This window comes from Cyprinus carpio, unplaced genomic scaffold, assembly GCF_018340385.1.
Source record: "Cyprinus carpio isolate SPL01 unplaced genomic scaffold, ASM1834038v1 S000006627, whole genome shotgun sequence".
NCBI lineage: Eukaryota > Metazoa > Chordata > Actinopteri > Cypriniformes > Cyprinidae > Cyprinus > Cyprinus carpio.
In genome coordinates, this window is record NW_024879259.1 from 145,383 (window position 1) to 160,755 (window position 15,373).

Here is a 15,373-nt window from a genome sequence, read left to right on the forward strand (position 1 = left end):
AAAAAAATAATCGGCACAACTTTTTCAGCATTAATAATAATGAGAATTGTTTTTGTTTTTTTGAGCAGTAAATCAGCATATTAGAATATTTGCTGAAGGATCATGTGATACTGAAGACTGGAGTAATGAAAATGCTTAAATTCTTAATATATATAAAAATATAAAATAACTATATTAAATTGTGATAATATTTCCTCAGTATTACTGTTTTTTACTGTGTGTTTGATCAAATTAATCCAGCCTACGACTATTCTTTCAAAAACATTTTAAAATCTTGCTGACTTTCAAACTTTTGGACAGTGGTGTACATCCTCAAAAGACTTAAATGCTCCTCAACCATTTAAACAAGCAATTAAACAACATTTTGTCCAACACAGTACTGATGACAGAGGCACAGAAGTGCATTACCTGAGACGTCTCAAAGAACATCTCTCTTTCATCAACAATGATTTTGTATGTGCTGGGCTGAGGTGCTCCGAAGAAAACGATGTGCTCATACTGGAAAGTTTCGAGAGGTTTGGGTTCACCCCGTTTGTACACAGAGACGTTTTCAGCACTGACTCCCAGCCACAGATCATGAGGGAAGCCGCCCTCCTTACACTGCAGACAGAGAAATAAAACACAAACACATATAATAAGTATAAGAGTTTCAAATGCATTGTGACAGGTTTGAAATATAGCACGTTAGGGCTTGGCTTAGGGTTAGTAATGATAAATATTGCTATTTTACCATATATTTATGATCGGAGGTAGTAGCCCTGATACTCTGGACCTGAGGTGGGATTTAAAAAATATAATAATAGGGATGCTCTCAGCCTTAAAGAAAAGATTTATACCTCCACATCAAACAGTGTGGACCCATATCCCGGCCACTCTTTGATGACGGTCATGTAGCTGAGCATGGCCTGGTGCTGAGGCATGCCCTGTAGACGGCTCCATTTCTCCAGCACGCTGGTCAGTGTGGCTGACATCTCCTCCTTTACAAACATCTCCAACATCTGTTCCTCCTCCACACGCTGTTTCTTCAGTGATCCTGTCTTGAAGCTGCGTCTCAGCGTCCCGTCTAGGAAGTTGGCCTTCCGGCGTTCTAAAGTGTGACCTCCTGGCCCTACTATACCAGCGCCGGGTACTCCAGCACCCCCTGCTTTAGTGGATTGGAGTATGCGGGTGCGAAGTCGTCCAACAGGGTAGACGCTGCTTAGGCTCCAGGGCGTACGGGCCACGTCACCGTGGATGTACTGCAGTCGCAGGGCTGCTAAGTGCTGGAGGGTTTCCTCAAGGGCTGGGAAATGACCACTGATGAGACTCTCGTGAGCCTAAGAGAGATAGTGAAAAAAGAGAAAAATAAGGGGGAATGAAAGAAAAAAAATCACTTTATATCAGAGATGCTCAAATCAGGCCCACTGGTCTTAATATATATATTTTTTGTTTAAATTGTAGAAAATACAAATGATTTGACAAGTGGTTTGTCTATGTGCTTTAAATGGGTGAATCAATAGTAAAAATTCTTTATAATCGTTCTACAAAATTTACAAAATAGAAACAATTAATTTACCTGCTCAAACATGAAGGCAAATTCCACTCCCTCTTTGGGCATGCTTTCCACATCAAGAAAGCAATAGAGCTTGAAATATAGCCTCCAGGGCCCTTCCTCCTCCTCATCTTCACTACCTACCAACCTGGAAGAGCAAAGCAGTGCAGATATCAGTCATAAAGCCAACAGAAATAACATGTACAAAAATATAGGTTTTATAGATGCTATAGACAGTTTTAAATAGAGAAATGGAGCAACCATTCATTCAAAATGATCTAATCAGCATAGACCATATGAACTGTTCATTACCTCTCAAACTTTGCGAGCACATCTGCCACAATTATACGGCTTTCTATGGCCCGACTTGTCAACTTATTGTGCTCAAACAAAGAGAACATATTCCTGCTATCTTCCATTGCCAGACCACGAATCAGCTTCTCAACCACCTTGACAAAGACAACCACAATAAAAGATGTCACTTTCATCCTTATTTGCAGTACAGGCTGTCCTTTCATTATACAGTTCAAAGCAGAAATGTTATAATGATGTGAGAGTATGCCAATAAATTCGATAACATCTCTTTCTCTTCTTCTCACCTCTCCAGCTGTGGTGTGTGAGTTGATGGATATCTTGCAAGACCCTCCTCCATGGCAGTACACAGTAGTTGTCATTTCCTGTCTGTTCAGCAGGGCGGCGATCTCCTCCTGAGAGGGCACATACTCCCTGGTCTTTGTCTTCTTCAGGGACTCACCAATGAAGTGGGCGTACTTCTCAATCTCGGTGCCAGGGTAGCGCTCTCTAACTCTGAGAGATTAGTCACAGACAGAGTGTTTGTTAAATGACCCTCGAAATGGAAATATAACCATTATTCAACTCCAAGAGGCTATTTAATGAGCATCTCTCTGTTACCTCTTCAAGTGGAATCGGAGGTAGCGCAGGATGGCGCGACTGGGCAGGAAGGTGCAGCTCATGCAGGTGAGCAGGTGCCAATGTGCACGGTTTGCAGGGCTGTTGGGTTGGGGCACGTGATTGGTCTGCTTGATCAGCTGACAGTAAACCTCGTCTCTCAGTGGCCGCAGATCGTGGCAGGTCTGCAGGATGCCCTGGATGATGGCGACAGGGTCTGAAACGATCTCCATTTCTTGAAGTGAGTTAAAGATCTTCACAGCCTCATCCTGCAGGCTTCCATAACCCTTCTCCTTTTGCACTGCAGAAAGAAGGAGAGAGAGATGATTTGCAAAAAAAAAGATGACGGAAGACAAAGTAAAATTCCAAGAGGCATCTCTGCACAAATAGGAAATAGGTTAACAAATTCAGGAAACCATGTTGGATGCGTATAATTGTCAACTTTCTGTGTGTGAGTGATTTAGCTGATGGACGATACTCACAGCTTTCGCTGACCTCTCCGTATGGTAGTGGCAGAAGAGGTGAATGCAAGGGATGCTGGGTATATCTCAGAATGGGGTTTCTCCGATACATTTGTTCCACAGCCTCAGAGTTCACACTGCTCTCCTACACAAATATCAGAAAAGGTAAAAGGAAAGGTCAAGATTTATGTACCCCTTTTATTAAACAACAATTTTATCCGTTCTAACCTAAAACAGACTTGTGTTTTAAAAACTGATTACCTTAATGTCCCTAATGAGTTGCTGGGTGGGCGTTTCAATGGGTGCCTTGTTGTCAATGACGCCCTGAATGGCAGACACCCAGCGCATGGCTTCATTCAGCAACTTGGTGTACAGACGGTATGAATGTTTACGCCCATGAATTATGATGTTCCAGTAAACTGCAGTGTAACCACACATCAACATCACTGTTTATCTTAGTTCATAAAAAGAAAAAAAAAATGCATAATTTCAAAATTAATTTTATTTTTTCTAAATAAATCCAAAATTAATGACATATAACCAACAAAATGAAAACCATATATAAATACATAGTTTTTTAGATTTAAAAATACACTCTGTAATTGCTGTCAACAGCAGACTGCAATCAATACAGCAAATGCTTCCCAACAGTTCCAAACAATTATTTTTTGTCAACCAAGAATATTAACTATTTAACTATAATGATAACTATATTAGGAAGATAATGTTGTTTATTATAAGCATACACTACATACATGTTGTCTGACACTTTAAATGTTCGAGCTCTTTAAGTCTGGTGGTTTCTGATTGAGCGTCAATGTTTTTTAACATTCATCAGCTGTAAAAAAAAAATATTCTAAAAGTGATTCTAAATATATTTTTCCTTTGTGTTGATATCATTATAGCTATGGTATGGACATTCCTATTCTGTTCTATTACTTACTCAAGCAGCATAAGTTAAACTTTTAATAATATCATACTCAGTCGGGTCATATCATGATCATATCATATACTCGCCTGTCTCTTTAAACTTTTTCTCCTCAGGCTGGACCACAGAGCACAGGCTGTTCAGAGAACCAGAGTGCCCATCTTAGATGCATTGCGCTCAGAAGACTTGTAGTAGTCCAGAGAGTTGTTAGTCAAGACAAACCAGCGCTTTTTCAGTTTGAGAGCAGAACTTTTGGCTCCTGCCTTCATCTCCTTGTGCAGCCATCCTGTGTCACAAAAGAACACACAGACACACACAGTTTAAGCAAATTGTGACCACTTACAGAACCTTAATAGACACTGTCCTATCAATTTGAATCCAAATACTCATGGACATGTTATATAACTAATCAAGCATAAATTAAATTCATTTGGTAACTAAATTCAGGTTACAACTCTGTTAAATATGAATAACACACCTCTGACCAGGAACTCTTGTCCATCACTCTTGGAGTCTCCTTTGGGTTTCTGCAACAGACTGATCCAATGATGCATTTCCTCCGGCAGGTCTGAGTTACAGTGCATCACACGATTGGCTGTGATGATCACAAATGAATTAGGTCTGTTTGGAAGGAAACAGAAGTTGTGTGTTAGCACCAGATAAATATGGCAACGTTATACACTTTTTTATTTTCAGAAATTTAGCTGTGCAAGTTCAAACATTAAAGGTGAAATGTGTAGTCAATAAATGGCTTACTCATAATGGACCTTTTTCAAAAGTGTCATGATACATTTCCCCAGTTATTGATGTAAATGTAGCAAAGTTTTTTTTTTTGTTCATTATTTATTTTATTTTATTTATTTATTCATTTTTTTACATACATTTAGAACACTGTACTTGCCATTATAAAACAGATAGCTTCGCATCGTACCTAACAACGCCCCTGTTATAAATTCACTGCAAACCACGGCTTCTTGGGGCTTATTGCTTTATTATATTACCTTGTCATTAAATCACAAAAAATTAACACTGCTACATAAAACTACAACAGCTGAGGAAGTGACAGCAAATTTGACAACTTTCTCTCTTTTAATCACTGTAATTAACATCTATTTTTTTTCTTCTTTTGGAAGATCATAGAAACGCTGTCGTGGATTTTTTCTTTTGCTACTGAAGCAAATGGGAATGCAAAATTAAACTATATTGAAACTATAGAAGAAGAAAAAAATAACACAATTCAGCTTCAATTGCCGTAAGTAATTTCAGCAGTTGGTTTTCTTCTTAGTATTCTGTAACAAAGATGATACTCGCCTGTCGGGATTGTCTGATGCACAGACTGAATCAATCAATCCAACATCCAGTGTGCCCTGAGAGAAAGAGGGCAATGCCAGTTGTCAAAACTGAAAGGAGGTTTAATGGTGAAAATGCACATAGTGTGAGGACACTAACCACAGCGTTCTTTGGGTTGGCCTGCTCATGGGACATCTCCAGCAGCTGCTCTGGGGTGGCATTTTGGACACGACTCAACATGGTAAACCAGCCACTAAGAGAATGAGAGCAAAAGAGAGCGTGCAGAGTAAGGGTTAAGCAGTTTGGTCCAATTACAGAAAACACACAGGCCTAGACATAAAGGTGTCAACATACCTGGCATCCTCCGGTGACTCTGCAAACACCTGGTATGTTCTCTCGTCTGTCACAATATTCAGAGCATTCTCTTTCTCATGATTGTCCACAATCTCCCTAAAAACAGGAAAAAACTTGATAAAACCTGATCAATCACTACTCACAAAAAGTGTCTTCCTACCTGGCATAGACACCTAATGATACCACAATACTGTTTCCTATTTGTCTCATACTTACTTGGCTGAGTGGATGTCAATTGTCCCTTTCAGCTTTTCCTCACTGTCATTCTCAAAGTACATGAGCTTGGAGTCACGCAGAACGAACCAGCGCATCTTCCAGTTCCTGCGAGAGAGAGTAGATAGACCGCCGCCCTTCTTGTACAGCCAGCCTGACTTTAACGACTCCTGTTTAGAGCGGAACCACATGAATGTTTCGTCCTTCAGAACACACCAACGCCTGCGCCACGGGATCATCAAGCCAGCTGTGGATGAGATGCAAGAGACAAAGAAGATTTACACTTTCATACAGCATCAGAACAACATTTTTCCAGCTGTTTTATATTTTTTAAGAGATGGTATTTCAATAACATTAAGACCACAGATCACAGCAAACTTCAAGTGGGGCATCAAGATGTCTTTAAATGGTTTAAAATATGACAAAACAAGCTTTTAAGAATAAGCCCCAAAAGCTAAAAATTAAGATGTAAACTTGCATCTTAATTCATTTTCAATGTTAAAAAAAATTACAAACATAATTCTCAGTCTTGGTAAATTTGGATATATGAATGAAAAGTGTGATTTCCAGGAAAAGTCATGGGAATTTTAATAATGAATATGAATTTTACACATTTGGTAGCCGCTTTTATCCAATGTGACTTACATTGCATTTGATGTCTATTGTTTATAATCAAATTATGTATTTCTTGCAAATCAAACCCATGACTGTGGAATTGTTAATGCAATGATCTATTTTTTTGTAAAGTTCTGCAATTATGTAATTTGTTTGATTTATTATTATTTTTGTTTTTGTTTTTATTTTTATATTTTGAAAAGTGTGAAAATGAGCACATTTTGGCCCTTTGAATATTATCTTTCACAATGGGGGCAATGACTTTAAAAACATTGAGGACCACAGCATTAGGGACTTTATTTAATGTAAAAAGATTTTATCTTTGATTTCTTACCCTTCATGTAAAGGTAACTGTGGAAATACGGAGGTCCGTTCCCGTTCAAGATGTTGACTTTACCGTTGGATACCTCCTCATCTGTGTCCACATAGCCATCATGCTCATCATCGCTGTCAGCATACTGAAAAAGAAACAGAAAGAGTGAATGGTCTGTGTGTGAGTGTGCATACCTACTTAACCATATTTTGGTGACAAATATGTTATGTACTCAGTAGTGAGCTACACCTGACAAAACCTCATTTGAGGGACATCTAGGGATTTTGGTCTAGTATTTCGGTCTAGAAGAAGAATATGTAAGAAAATAGTCTTTCTATGATTACTACAGTTTATACACAATGTGTTTCTTATATGTGAACCCAACACAAGTAAACTTGAAGGAATAGTACTGTGAATTGTCCCTTTAATGGGGCTACCACTAAGAAGATCCAATCCGACACTGTGGGAAGTACATTGTACATGTCCATTTGGACACATTTTTAATGTTTGTGGACATGTTCTCTGTGTAACTCACCGAATCTGAGCTGCGGTTGTAAGACTCCTGGCTTGCGTTGGTGCAGGTGGACTTGCGTGCGTGTTCTGTGTCCGTCGCTGCAATGCTGCTCTGTCCGTCCTCTAGATCGTCTTGGTCATAGTCTGACTCGCCATCCCCAGGCACACTGTAGATGGGTTCCTCTGTGTCTGGCAGAGACTCTGCTGCAGTCAGCCTGCTGGTGCGATCCACATCCTCTCCCTCCTTTTTCCCATCCACAACTGTTTTAGCATCTTCAGGTTTTTCCAACTTCCTTTTTGGTTTCGCCAGGGAGAGGGGGAGGAGGTGGTGGAGGAGGAGGAGGTGGTGGTGGAGGAGCCCCAGGTGGAACGCTGGGTGCAGATGGGGCCACCGTACCCTCTGCAAAGGCAGGAGGAGGAGGAGGTGGCAGAGTGCCTAAGATCTCCTGATCCACTGGACCTTCCACTGGAGGGGGGAACTCGGGAAGTGGTATGCACTCTTCCTCTGCATGGAAGCCTTCATCTACCTCTTCCTCAGTGGCTCCTGCCGGTCTGGGGGCAGGTTGGCTAGCATCACCTGGAATGACTTCTGGGCCTCCAGTGTCAAGCAGTTCAAGGAATTCAGTAGCGACACGAGAAGCAGCTTTTTTCTGACGCAGGACCTCAGCATCACGACGCAAGCGGAGTTCCTGTCTTGAGCTCTCACATAGCATAGACACACCGTCTTCTCTTTTCTTCTGCAGACGCTCAATCTCTCGCTCCAAACGCAGAATTTCCTCCATCTGACGGGCTGCTCCTCCTCCTCAGATGAGTGTGGAGACTAAAGGAGAAAAGGAGAGGGGAATGATATAGAAACACTGGTTATAGAAAAACAAAAATGACAAAAATGTTAAAACCACCTGTCTGCAACTATGACAGGTTTTTAGACTTGATGCATGAAGGTTTAAAAATAAAACTATTTGACAGGTAGACCATGCATAAATCTGTTTGGTTTGGAGGAGTCTAAAGTTTTTATTAAGATTAAAATGTTGCTCTATAATTAGTCTGTAAAAAATGTTGTTGAAAAGCATGGTAACCTAGTTTCTACACATAAAAAAGTCATAAACATTCATAACTATTAGATATAAAGTCATTATTTTTATGTCATAATTATGATTTACCAAAGCATTTTTCTTATGTGACAGAAATAGGCTTATACAGAATAAAGACAAAGCTATGTGACTACAATAATTACAATCAATCAGCATAATCAGACAAACTTACATTTAAAAGCTTAGCTACATATTGCATATTCATGATGGAAAGTTTCAAAGTTTGGAATAAGATAAGACTAACTTAAAAAATGTTGATCACTTGATATGCCCTGACCAAAAAGAAACACTAATCACCCTAATGGTGACTTTAAGAGGTATGTGGGATTTTTGCTCTAAAATATATACACAGCTAGTATGCATGGTCTATGAGCTTTTAAAAGGAATGTCAAAGTCACTGACCTCTGCTTTCTCGCCTGCCTTTTCCTCTTCATTTTTCTTTTCATGGTCTCCCTCTGTTTTCTTCTCCTCCTCTTCTTTCTTTTTCCTTTCCTCCTCCTCTTTCTTCCTCTTCTCTTCTCGTAGTTTGTGGCAGACTCCTCTTGCCACTTGCCCTCTCCTGTGTTTCTGGAGAACAAGTGCAGCTGAGCATTTCCGTTGAAAGTGGCTTCGATAGAAATGTGCGCGGTAGTTCTTCTGGATGGTCCGAATGCTGTCCAGGGCCTTCTTAAAGTTCTTTCTGTATTGAGTACACAGTTCAAGTTCCCTTAGAATAAGTAACTGTGAGATCAGTATTTTAAAGCTGTCACTAAGACACTACTTGTTGTCATGTCTAGATGAGCACTAACAGGTAAAGAACAGGCACTTACGCATATATAGTATGAAAAACTTTCTCATTATTTCTTTGCAATTTGGCTGTAGTAGAAAGCAAAAGAGTTTACTCTCTGCAGCACTGCCCAGTGCTTTGTGGTTATTTAAGTCAACCATGTGATAAGAAAAGGGTCAGGCATATTGAGAACAAATATGATATTAAATTCATTTTTGTGACAAAATGTGGCAATAAAGACATTTCTGAAGGATCAAGTAATGCTGAAAACCAAAAACTCACAGAAATAAATGTTTAAATATATTAAAACAGAAAACAGTTATTTTAAAATTTAACAATATTTTACAATATTACTGTTTTTACTATATTTTTTATCAAATAAATGCAGCCTTGGTGAGCATAAGTCACTTCTGTCAAAAACACAAAAAAATATTAGTAGTGTATATTTTAATATTTTTGGTATCAACTCTCTGAAGAAAACAAGATGATCATAAAAAATCATCAGTACAGGTTGGAAACTAGGCCATATAGATAATATGTGTGCTTTGAAGGGGCAGATGACATTAAAGAAATGTTGTTGTGTATTGAAAATGTTTTGGAAACTATACCTAATGTAATCTAAGTAAATCTGTGCAAAAACCAAGAAATACACACACCTTGCAATATATCTCAGAAGATAGGCTCGTATGATCAGTCCAGCTTTGCTTCGCACTTCATCCCTCTGCTTCTCCAGCTTCTGTTCTAGAAGTTCTTTTAGAAACACTTGGGGTCAAAATTATATCAGGTTAGTGCAATCAAACATAACAAGTGCACATACCCAATCTACCTTTATAACCTCACATACAGAAAAAGATAACTATCAACTGAGAAGCGATAAAGCAAGAGCTCAAAGGTCACTCACCTTGGTCTTCCCAAACTGCCACTCCTTTTTGGTCCTGTCGTGAAGTGTGAGCAAATCTGTGATCTTCTTTTTCTCATCTCCATTTGAAGCCACAGCTGCCTTTTCCTTCTCCTTCAGAATAATCTTATACCTGATGTATACAACCACAAAATCAAAGTCTGCAAGAAAACCCGAGCCAACAAAAATTCATGTATCTGTATGGGTTTATACATCTACCTGCTGAAGAAGTCTTTAAAGGTGCGTCGGACAGGGAATCCAGCTCTGCGAATCTTCACCGTCTCCAACATGCCAGAGTACCGCAGTTGATTGAGAACCACATCTGGGTCGAACTTGTTTGGGGTCTACAGAACCAAAAAGAAATGCATTATTAAAATGTATAATATGTGTGGAATATAAATTGCATTTGTATTGGCTGATGAGACACCTTGTCCATGTTGGGTTTGATGCAACGCACAAAAAAGGGGTTGGATACACTGAGAGTGGCCATTAGGGCATGAAGAGAGTCCTGAGACACAAAAGAGACACTTTAGCACTTTAGCATGTCCAATTTTATCTAAAATCTTTTTTTTATATATATAAAATATCTATTATATAAAAGTCTTGATATAGGAGTTTTATCTCACTCTGAACTGTGAGCTGACAGTGGGCTTTTTTCTTGCTGTGCCCATCTTCAAGGTCTCCTCATTATTTCTGCTGCTCACTTGCTCAAACAGGTCATAGATGAAATCCAATCTGCACACACACACACAGAATAACTCACACAAAACTGCCTCAGTGTGTGTGTGAGTTTGTGTATTTGTGTGTTTGCATCTTACCTACTATCTTTCAGCATGTTCAGTATATCATCTCTAAATGTGTCTCTGTTCTTTTCTAAAATCCCCCTCACATCATATAAGACCTATAAAAAGGAAAACAACAAATATCACAAATAAAAACAGATAGGGAGATAAATAGACATAAAGATAGACAGATGGATATTTCATATACCTCTCCAGCATAGTGTTTTATCCCAAACTGATGGTCTGCCAGTCTGGGTTTCACATAATAGGGATTAGTCTGTGGAAAAAGACAACCTCATGTCTTTACTGAGCTCATTCATGTTATATTGTAAATGCTTGGCTATATAGTATTATGTCTTTGTGTGATAAGAACTTAACTCACAGAGTGTCTGCTGTGCAGTTTCTCCAGCAGGGTGAAGTCAGTGCCTTTGGGAAATCGGCTCTCCTCATTAATCAGAGCTAACATGCCCAGTTTCTGCACAAACACAACAGTAATAAGTGTTACATAATGCAAAGGTGAAAACTTCTACTATTGTAAATAATCAAATTGAACTTTGAATATAAAATATATGTATGTATACATATGTGGCAGTCAGACTAATTAAACCAAACCTGATAGCTGACTATAACTGGATTACCTTCTCAATCAGATCCAGACATTCTGCATTGTCCATCCAGTCAATGGCTTCCCAGTGAATCCCTTCCCTGTACCACACAATTTTAGTACACACAACTTGTACAAACTTAACAATAATCTTTTTAGATGCTTAAATTGCATATATAATAACTGTTCAGGTGATCTGGCACTTATGAGATGCATTACACATGCAAAAACAGACATTTAATAAAAACAAACTTTCATGCACTCACGGTTTTCAGTCTTTACCTGTTGTACTCCAGTTGCTCCAGAGAGAAGATGTGTTTGTTGAAATATTCTTGCAGTTTCTCATTAGCATAGTTAATGCTGAACTGCTCAAAACGGTTCACCTTTAGAACAAACAAACACTTGGGTTAGATCTCCATAAAAATGTGTGTCTGTGCATGAACATGTGATACATGTGGCCTCACACCTCAAAGTTTTCAAAACCAAAGATGTCCAAGATTCCAATAGACTTGAAATTATCTTTGCCCTTTATCTTCTGATTAATTCGCATGATGATCCACGAGAAGCACTGAGAATAAAGTGCCATGGCAACCGAATCCCGGGAATCTATTGCCTGTCAATCAAGCATGATAAAAGAAAATGCCCATTTTTGATTAAGTGGAGACAGAAGAGAAGAACTGCCAAACTATGTAAGTTTTTTTTAAGTATATCAATATGAGAAAGTCTGTGTGATTGTACCTGTTCCACTGTGAGTGGAGAGCAGATCTCTTCTCCTCTGAGGATCATGGAACGCTGGGTTAGAACCTCAGACAACTGAAAACTGTCCAGACCCAGGAGCTCACTCACATTAGTGACAACTGCAGGAAAACAGAGAAGAGACTTACTAACAAACACATATTAGCAGTGCTGTGTAGATTACTTATGAACTGTTCTCCATTACTGATTATAAATTACATGACAATAATTGTAACAATCTGGATTACACAAATTAGGTCATGTAGTCTGACTACTTTTAGATTACTCTTGACCTAACTCATTCATCACATAGACTTGAACGGAATTATTGTGTACCATATTGATTAAAAAAATGCATAAAATGCATTAAACATTACATTACAGCAGGGTTTCCCAAACTAGGTTTCTGAAAAAAAATGTAGGGTGTTGATGAAAAGCTAATAAATTAATTAATTCATAAATGTGTCAAATTAAAATTTGTGTGACAATGTGTCCACTGACTTTTCAGCTGTATTTCATCAGAGAATCATGAACATACAAATATGTTGCTAAATTATTTAAATCTCAGGGGTACATCAAGCAAATATTTTACATCAAAGGTGTTCAGCTCATAAAAAGCTTGGGAATCCCTACATTACATGAACAAACAGTAATAAACATATGAACATGACATTAATTGGCCGAAGTCTCCCAGGTTTTAAATAATTTTGTTCAGACTTCCAATAATGCACCAATAAAATACTTATGGATACGATGAAGACATAGTATTAGACACAGCTATCCATTGCCAGTGTTTAATAACTTGCATAATTATTAGTCTTCATAAATGGTCATTTAGAAATGAACATTTAGAAGAAAAAAAGAACTGGGGTGAATTAATAAAGTATGAATAATTTACTGCCATTGTGTGAATAATATGTAATCCATAAAAAAAATAACTGTAATCTGATTATTATAATTTTAAAACGTTCTTAATTTTTGGAATCTGATTATGTAATCCAGATTACATGTAATCATTTAGTACCCAGCACTGCATATTAGCAAAGTCTCTCTATTGTATTACTAAGTGATGAAGGACACCTCTCACCCTGTTGGGTGGTGATCTGAGCGCCCCCTGCTGTCATGAACTCCACATTGCCAAGCTGCAGAACTCCAGACAGCAGTTTAAACATATCTCTGATCTCTTCTTCTGTGAACTCCATGACCTTCAGAGCTTCCTGCAGACCAAAAGAGAAAAAGAGCATGACTCATCAAGCTGCACTTAGATTTTTGTCCACCTCAAGAATGTTTATTATCAGGTCAACAAAAGTCCATAATTAAATTTTTTGTACCATGACATCGTCAAAATGCTGCTTGTCATGGAGACTGCGGTCCTTCACACATCCTGACTGATTCAGGTAGTGAAATAACTCAGGGGAGTCTTCCAGAAAATATGTTTCTAAAAAGAGATGGACATAGCTAATCATTCAGTGTATTTTGGTTGATGATGGCACATCTGCATTTGTGAATGTGTGTAAACGCATGTGTGTTCAGGCGCATTGTGTATCCGTTCACCCTTTTGGCTTTTGCTGGCCCCTGCCAGCAAAGCATAAAAGATGTGGTAGTTTCTCTCCCCTGGATTCTGCCTTACCACTCGATTCTGGAACACAGATCAGATCACAGATGCTGAGTGGGCGAGAATCTCACTTTGGCAGACACTCTTTCTCTGCAAAATGGCGGAGTGATTCTGCCTTTGACAAGATATCCAATGCCAAATTGTATTAACAGAACAATGGCTTGTTTTATACTGTGAACAGTTTAAAGTTTCATAGAAGACTGATTTCTGGTAGTTAGGGGTGAGTCAGCAGCATTCGGACAGGTTTACCTTTTCAAGTAAATCTGATTGGCCAAAAATTAAGGGAAATGCAGACACATGAAACAGCAGCTTGTAGTGCACAGTGAATGTGTTTAAGCATGGGGAAAAACAAATCCCAGTTACCAAGTTACCCATTCATTACTATGGGAAAAAAATAAAACCTATGCTAATAAAATGACACTAGAGGACAATACTCAATCTCTGGCAAAATTTTAAATGGTTGATGTGATTATGGCAACTGGGATTTTCTGACACTTAAATTGCATGTTATTTGCAAATTAAATGGAAATGTTTTATAGTTTAAATTTATATTGATATGTATTTGTTGTTTTAATTTTTATTTTTGAAATTTGTTTGTCTCAGAGTGGCTTTTTAACCTATCCATGTAGGACTAATTACACATTTTTAAATGTAATATTAAATACAGCTAAAACTTTAAATTTGACATTTTTACAAAGTGCATCTTTTAAAAGTATATAAATGTGTTAAGAAACAGTCATGAAGTGTACTTTCTTCAAGTATAAATAAGCAGCTTTTTATTTTAATAATATATTATCTGCAAGTTTTTTAAAATATACTTTTAAGATTAAAAGCGCACTGCAAGTGCACATTCAATACAATTAAGCACAGTTCCTTTTTCACATGGGTATGGTACCATCTGTAAATGTCAAGATGTCTCAGTATAAAAAAACTATGTATTAAAGCATGTGTGCTCTGAGAAGGATACAGTCAACGATGCATCCTCCCTGGATGTTCCCACTTTGAGAGAAATGAAGCTGAATGAATTTCCCAAAGCGACTGGAGTTGTTGTTGTAGACTGTTTTTGGCATTTCCAAACGCTTCCATGATGGGGCTGCAAAAAAAAAAAAAAAAAAATAAACGTTGTGGATTTGTATGTGCACATGAAAATGCTTAGGCTGTGTGTGTGTGTGTGTGTGTGTGTGTGTGTGTGTGTGTGTGTGTGTGTGTGTGTGTGTGTGTGTGTGTGTAGGAATGTGTTTAACCTGCTCTGTACGATGGCTTGCTCCACACGTGTGCTCTTCTCTGTAGGCGGCGTCCCGGCAGAGTTTTGGCTCATGACAGACAGGAACTGTAGCAGTAGTTTGGTGCTCTCTGTTTTCCCAGCTCCACTTTCACCACTGGTAAACACACATGCACACATTCATTTGTGTTACCCTGATTGAATTTACAATGATGTAAAATCTGATAGCAGTTGTGGCAAAGGTCTAAAGCCAAAACTACTCGAACTCAGCCTTTAGGTTTAACACAAATGAGATTAGTAAACTAAGATAATATCTAATAATGGTGATTAAAACCAAAAGCATTCCAAACCTTCCTCACATTACCTACATGCTTTAAAAAAAGATACAATTGACACAAAAAAAATCTAATTTTTCCAGTAAGAAGAAATAGAGATATCTCTACTGAACACAAGGGCAGATGAATAATAAATCAGTGTCTATTTATTTATTATACATGCCATATTGTAAGACAGAACTGTTTCTTTTTTCATAT

General features: G+C 38.2%; 1 protein-coding gene across 1 annotated transcript in view; it reads right to left on the reverse strand.

Annotated features, from left to right (window-relative positions):
• Window positions 1-15,373, reverse strand: part of LOC109064330 (unconventional myosin-X-like) — a 47,634-nt gene that overhangs the window by 1,361 nt on the left and 30,900 nt on the right. The window contains 38 exon segments of the mRNA XM_042755029.1: window positions 409-600; window positions 837-1,316; window positions 1,556-1,679; window positions 1,844-1,980; window positions 2,131-2,338; window positions 2,444-2,741; window positions 2,923-3,046; window positions 3,163-3,320; window positions 3,919-3,973; window positions 3,976-4,115; window positions 4,308-4,450; window positions 5,141-5,196; window positions 5,279-5,372; window positions 5,474-5,569; window positions 5,690-5,933; window positions 6,636-6,759; window positions 7,150-7,405; window positions 7,407-7,917; window positions 8,569-8,897; window positions 9,641-9,747; window positions 9,886-10,015; window positions 10,102-10,226; window positions 10,310-10,390; window positions 10,509-10,617; window positions 10,701-10,783; window positions 10,873-10,941; window positions 11,047-11,139; window positions 11,303-11,369; window positions 11,551-11,651; window positions 11,735-11,881; window positions 12,007-12,125; window positions 13,091-13,220; window positions 13,335-13,441; window positions 13,558-13,642; window positions 13,868-13,881; window positions 14,586-14,682; window positions 14,684-14,711; window positions 14,863-14,997. Of these exon segments, the coding sequence (XP_042610963.1) occupies window positions 409-600; window positions 837-1,316; window positions 1,556-1,679; window positions 1,844-1,980; window positions 2,131-2,338; window positions 2,444-2,741; window positions 2,923-3,046; window positions 3,163-3,320; window positions 3,919-3,973; window positions 3,976-4,115; window positions 4,308-4,450; window positions 5,141-5,196; window positions 5,279-5,372; window positions 5,474-5,569; window positions 5,690-5,933; window positions 6,636-6,759; window positions 7,150-7,405; window positions 7,407-7,917; window positions 8,569-8,897; window positions 9,641-9,747; window positions 9,886-10,015; window positions 10,102-10,226; window positions 10,310-10,390; window positions 10,509-10,617; window positions 10,701-10,783; window positions 10,873-10,941; window positions 11,047-11,139; window positions 11,303-11,369; window positions 11,551-11,651; window positions 11,735-11,881; window positions 12,007-12,125; window positions 13,091-13,220; window positions 13,335-13,441; window positions 13,558-13,642; window positions 13,868-13,881; window positions 14,586-14,682; window positions 14,684-14,711; window positions 14,863-14,997 (5,596 nt within the window).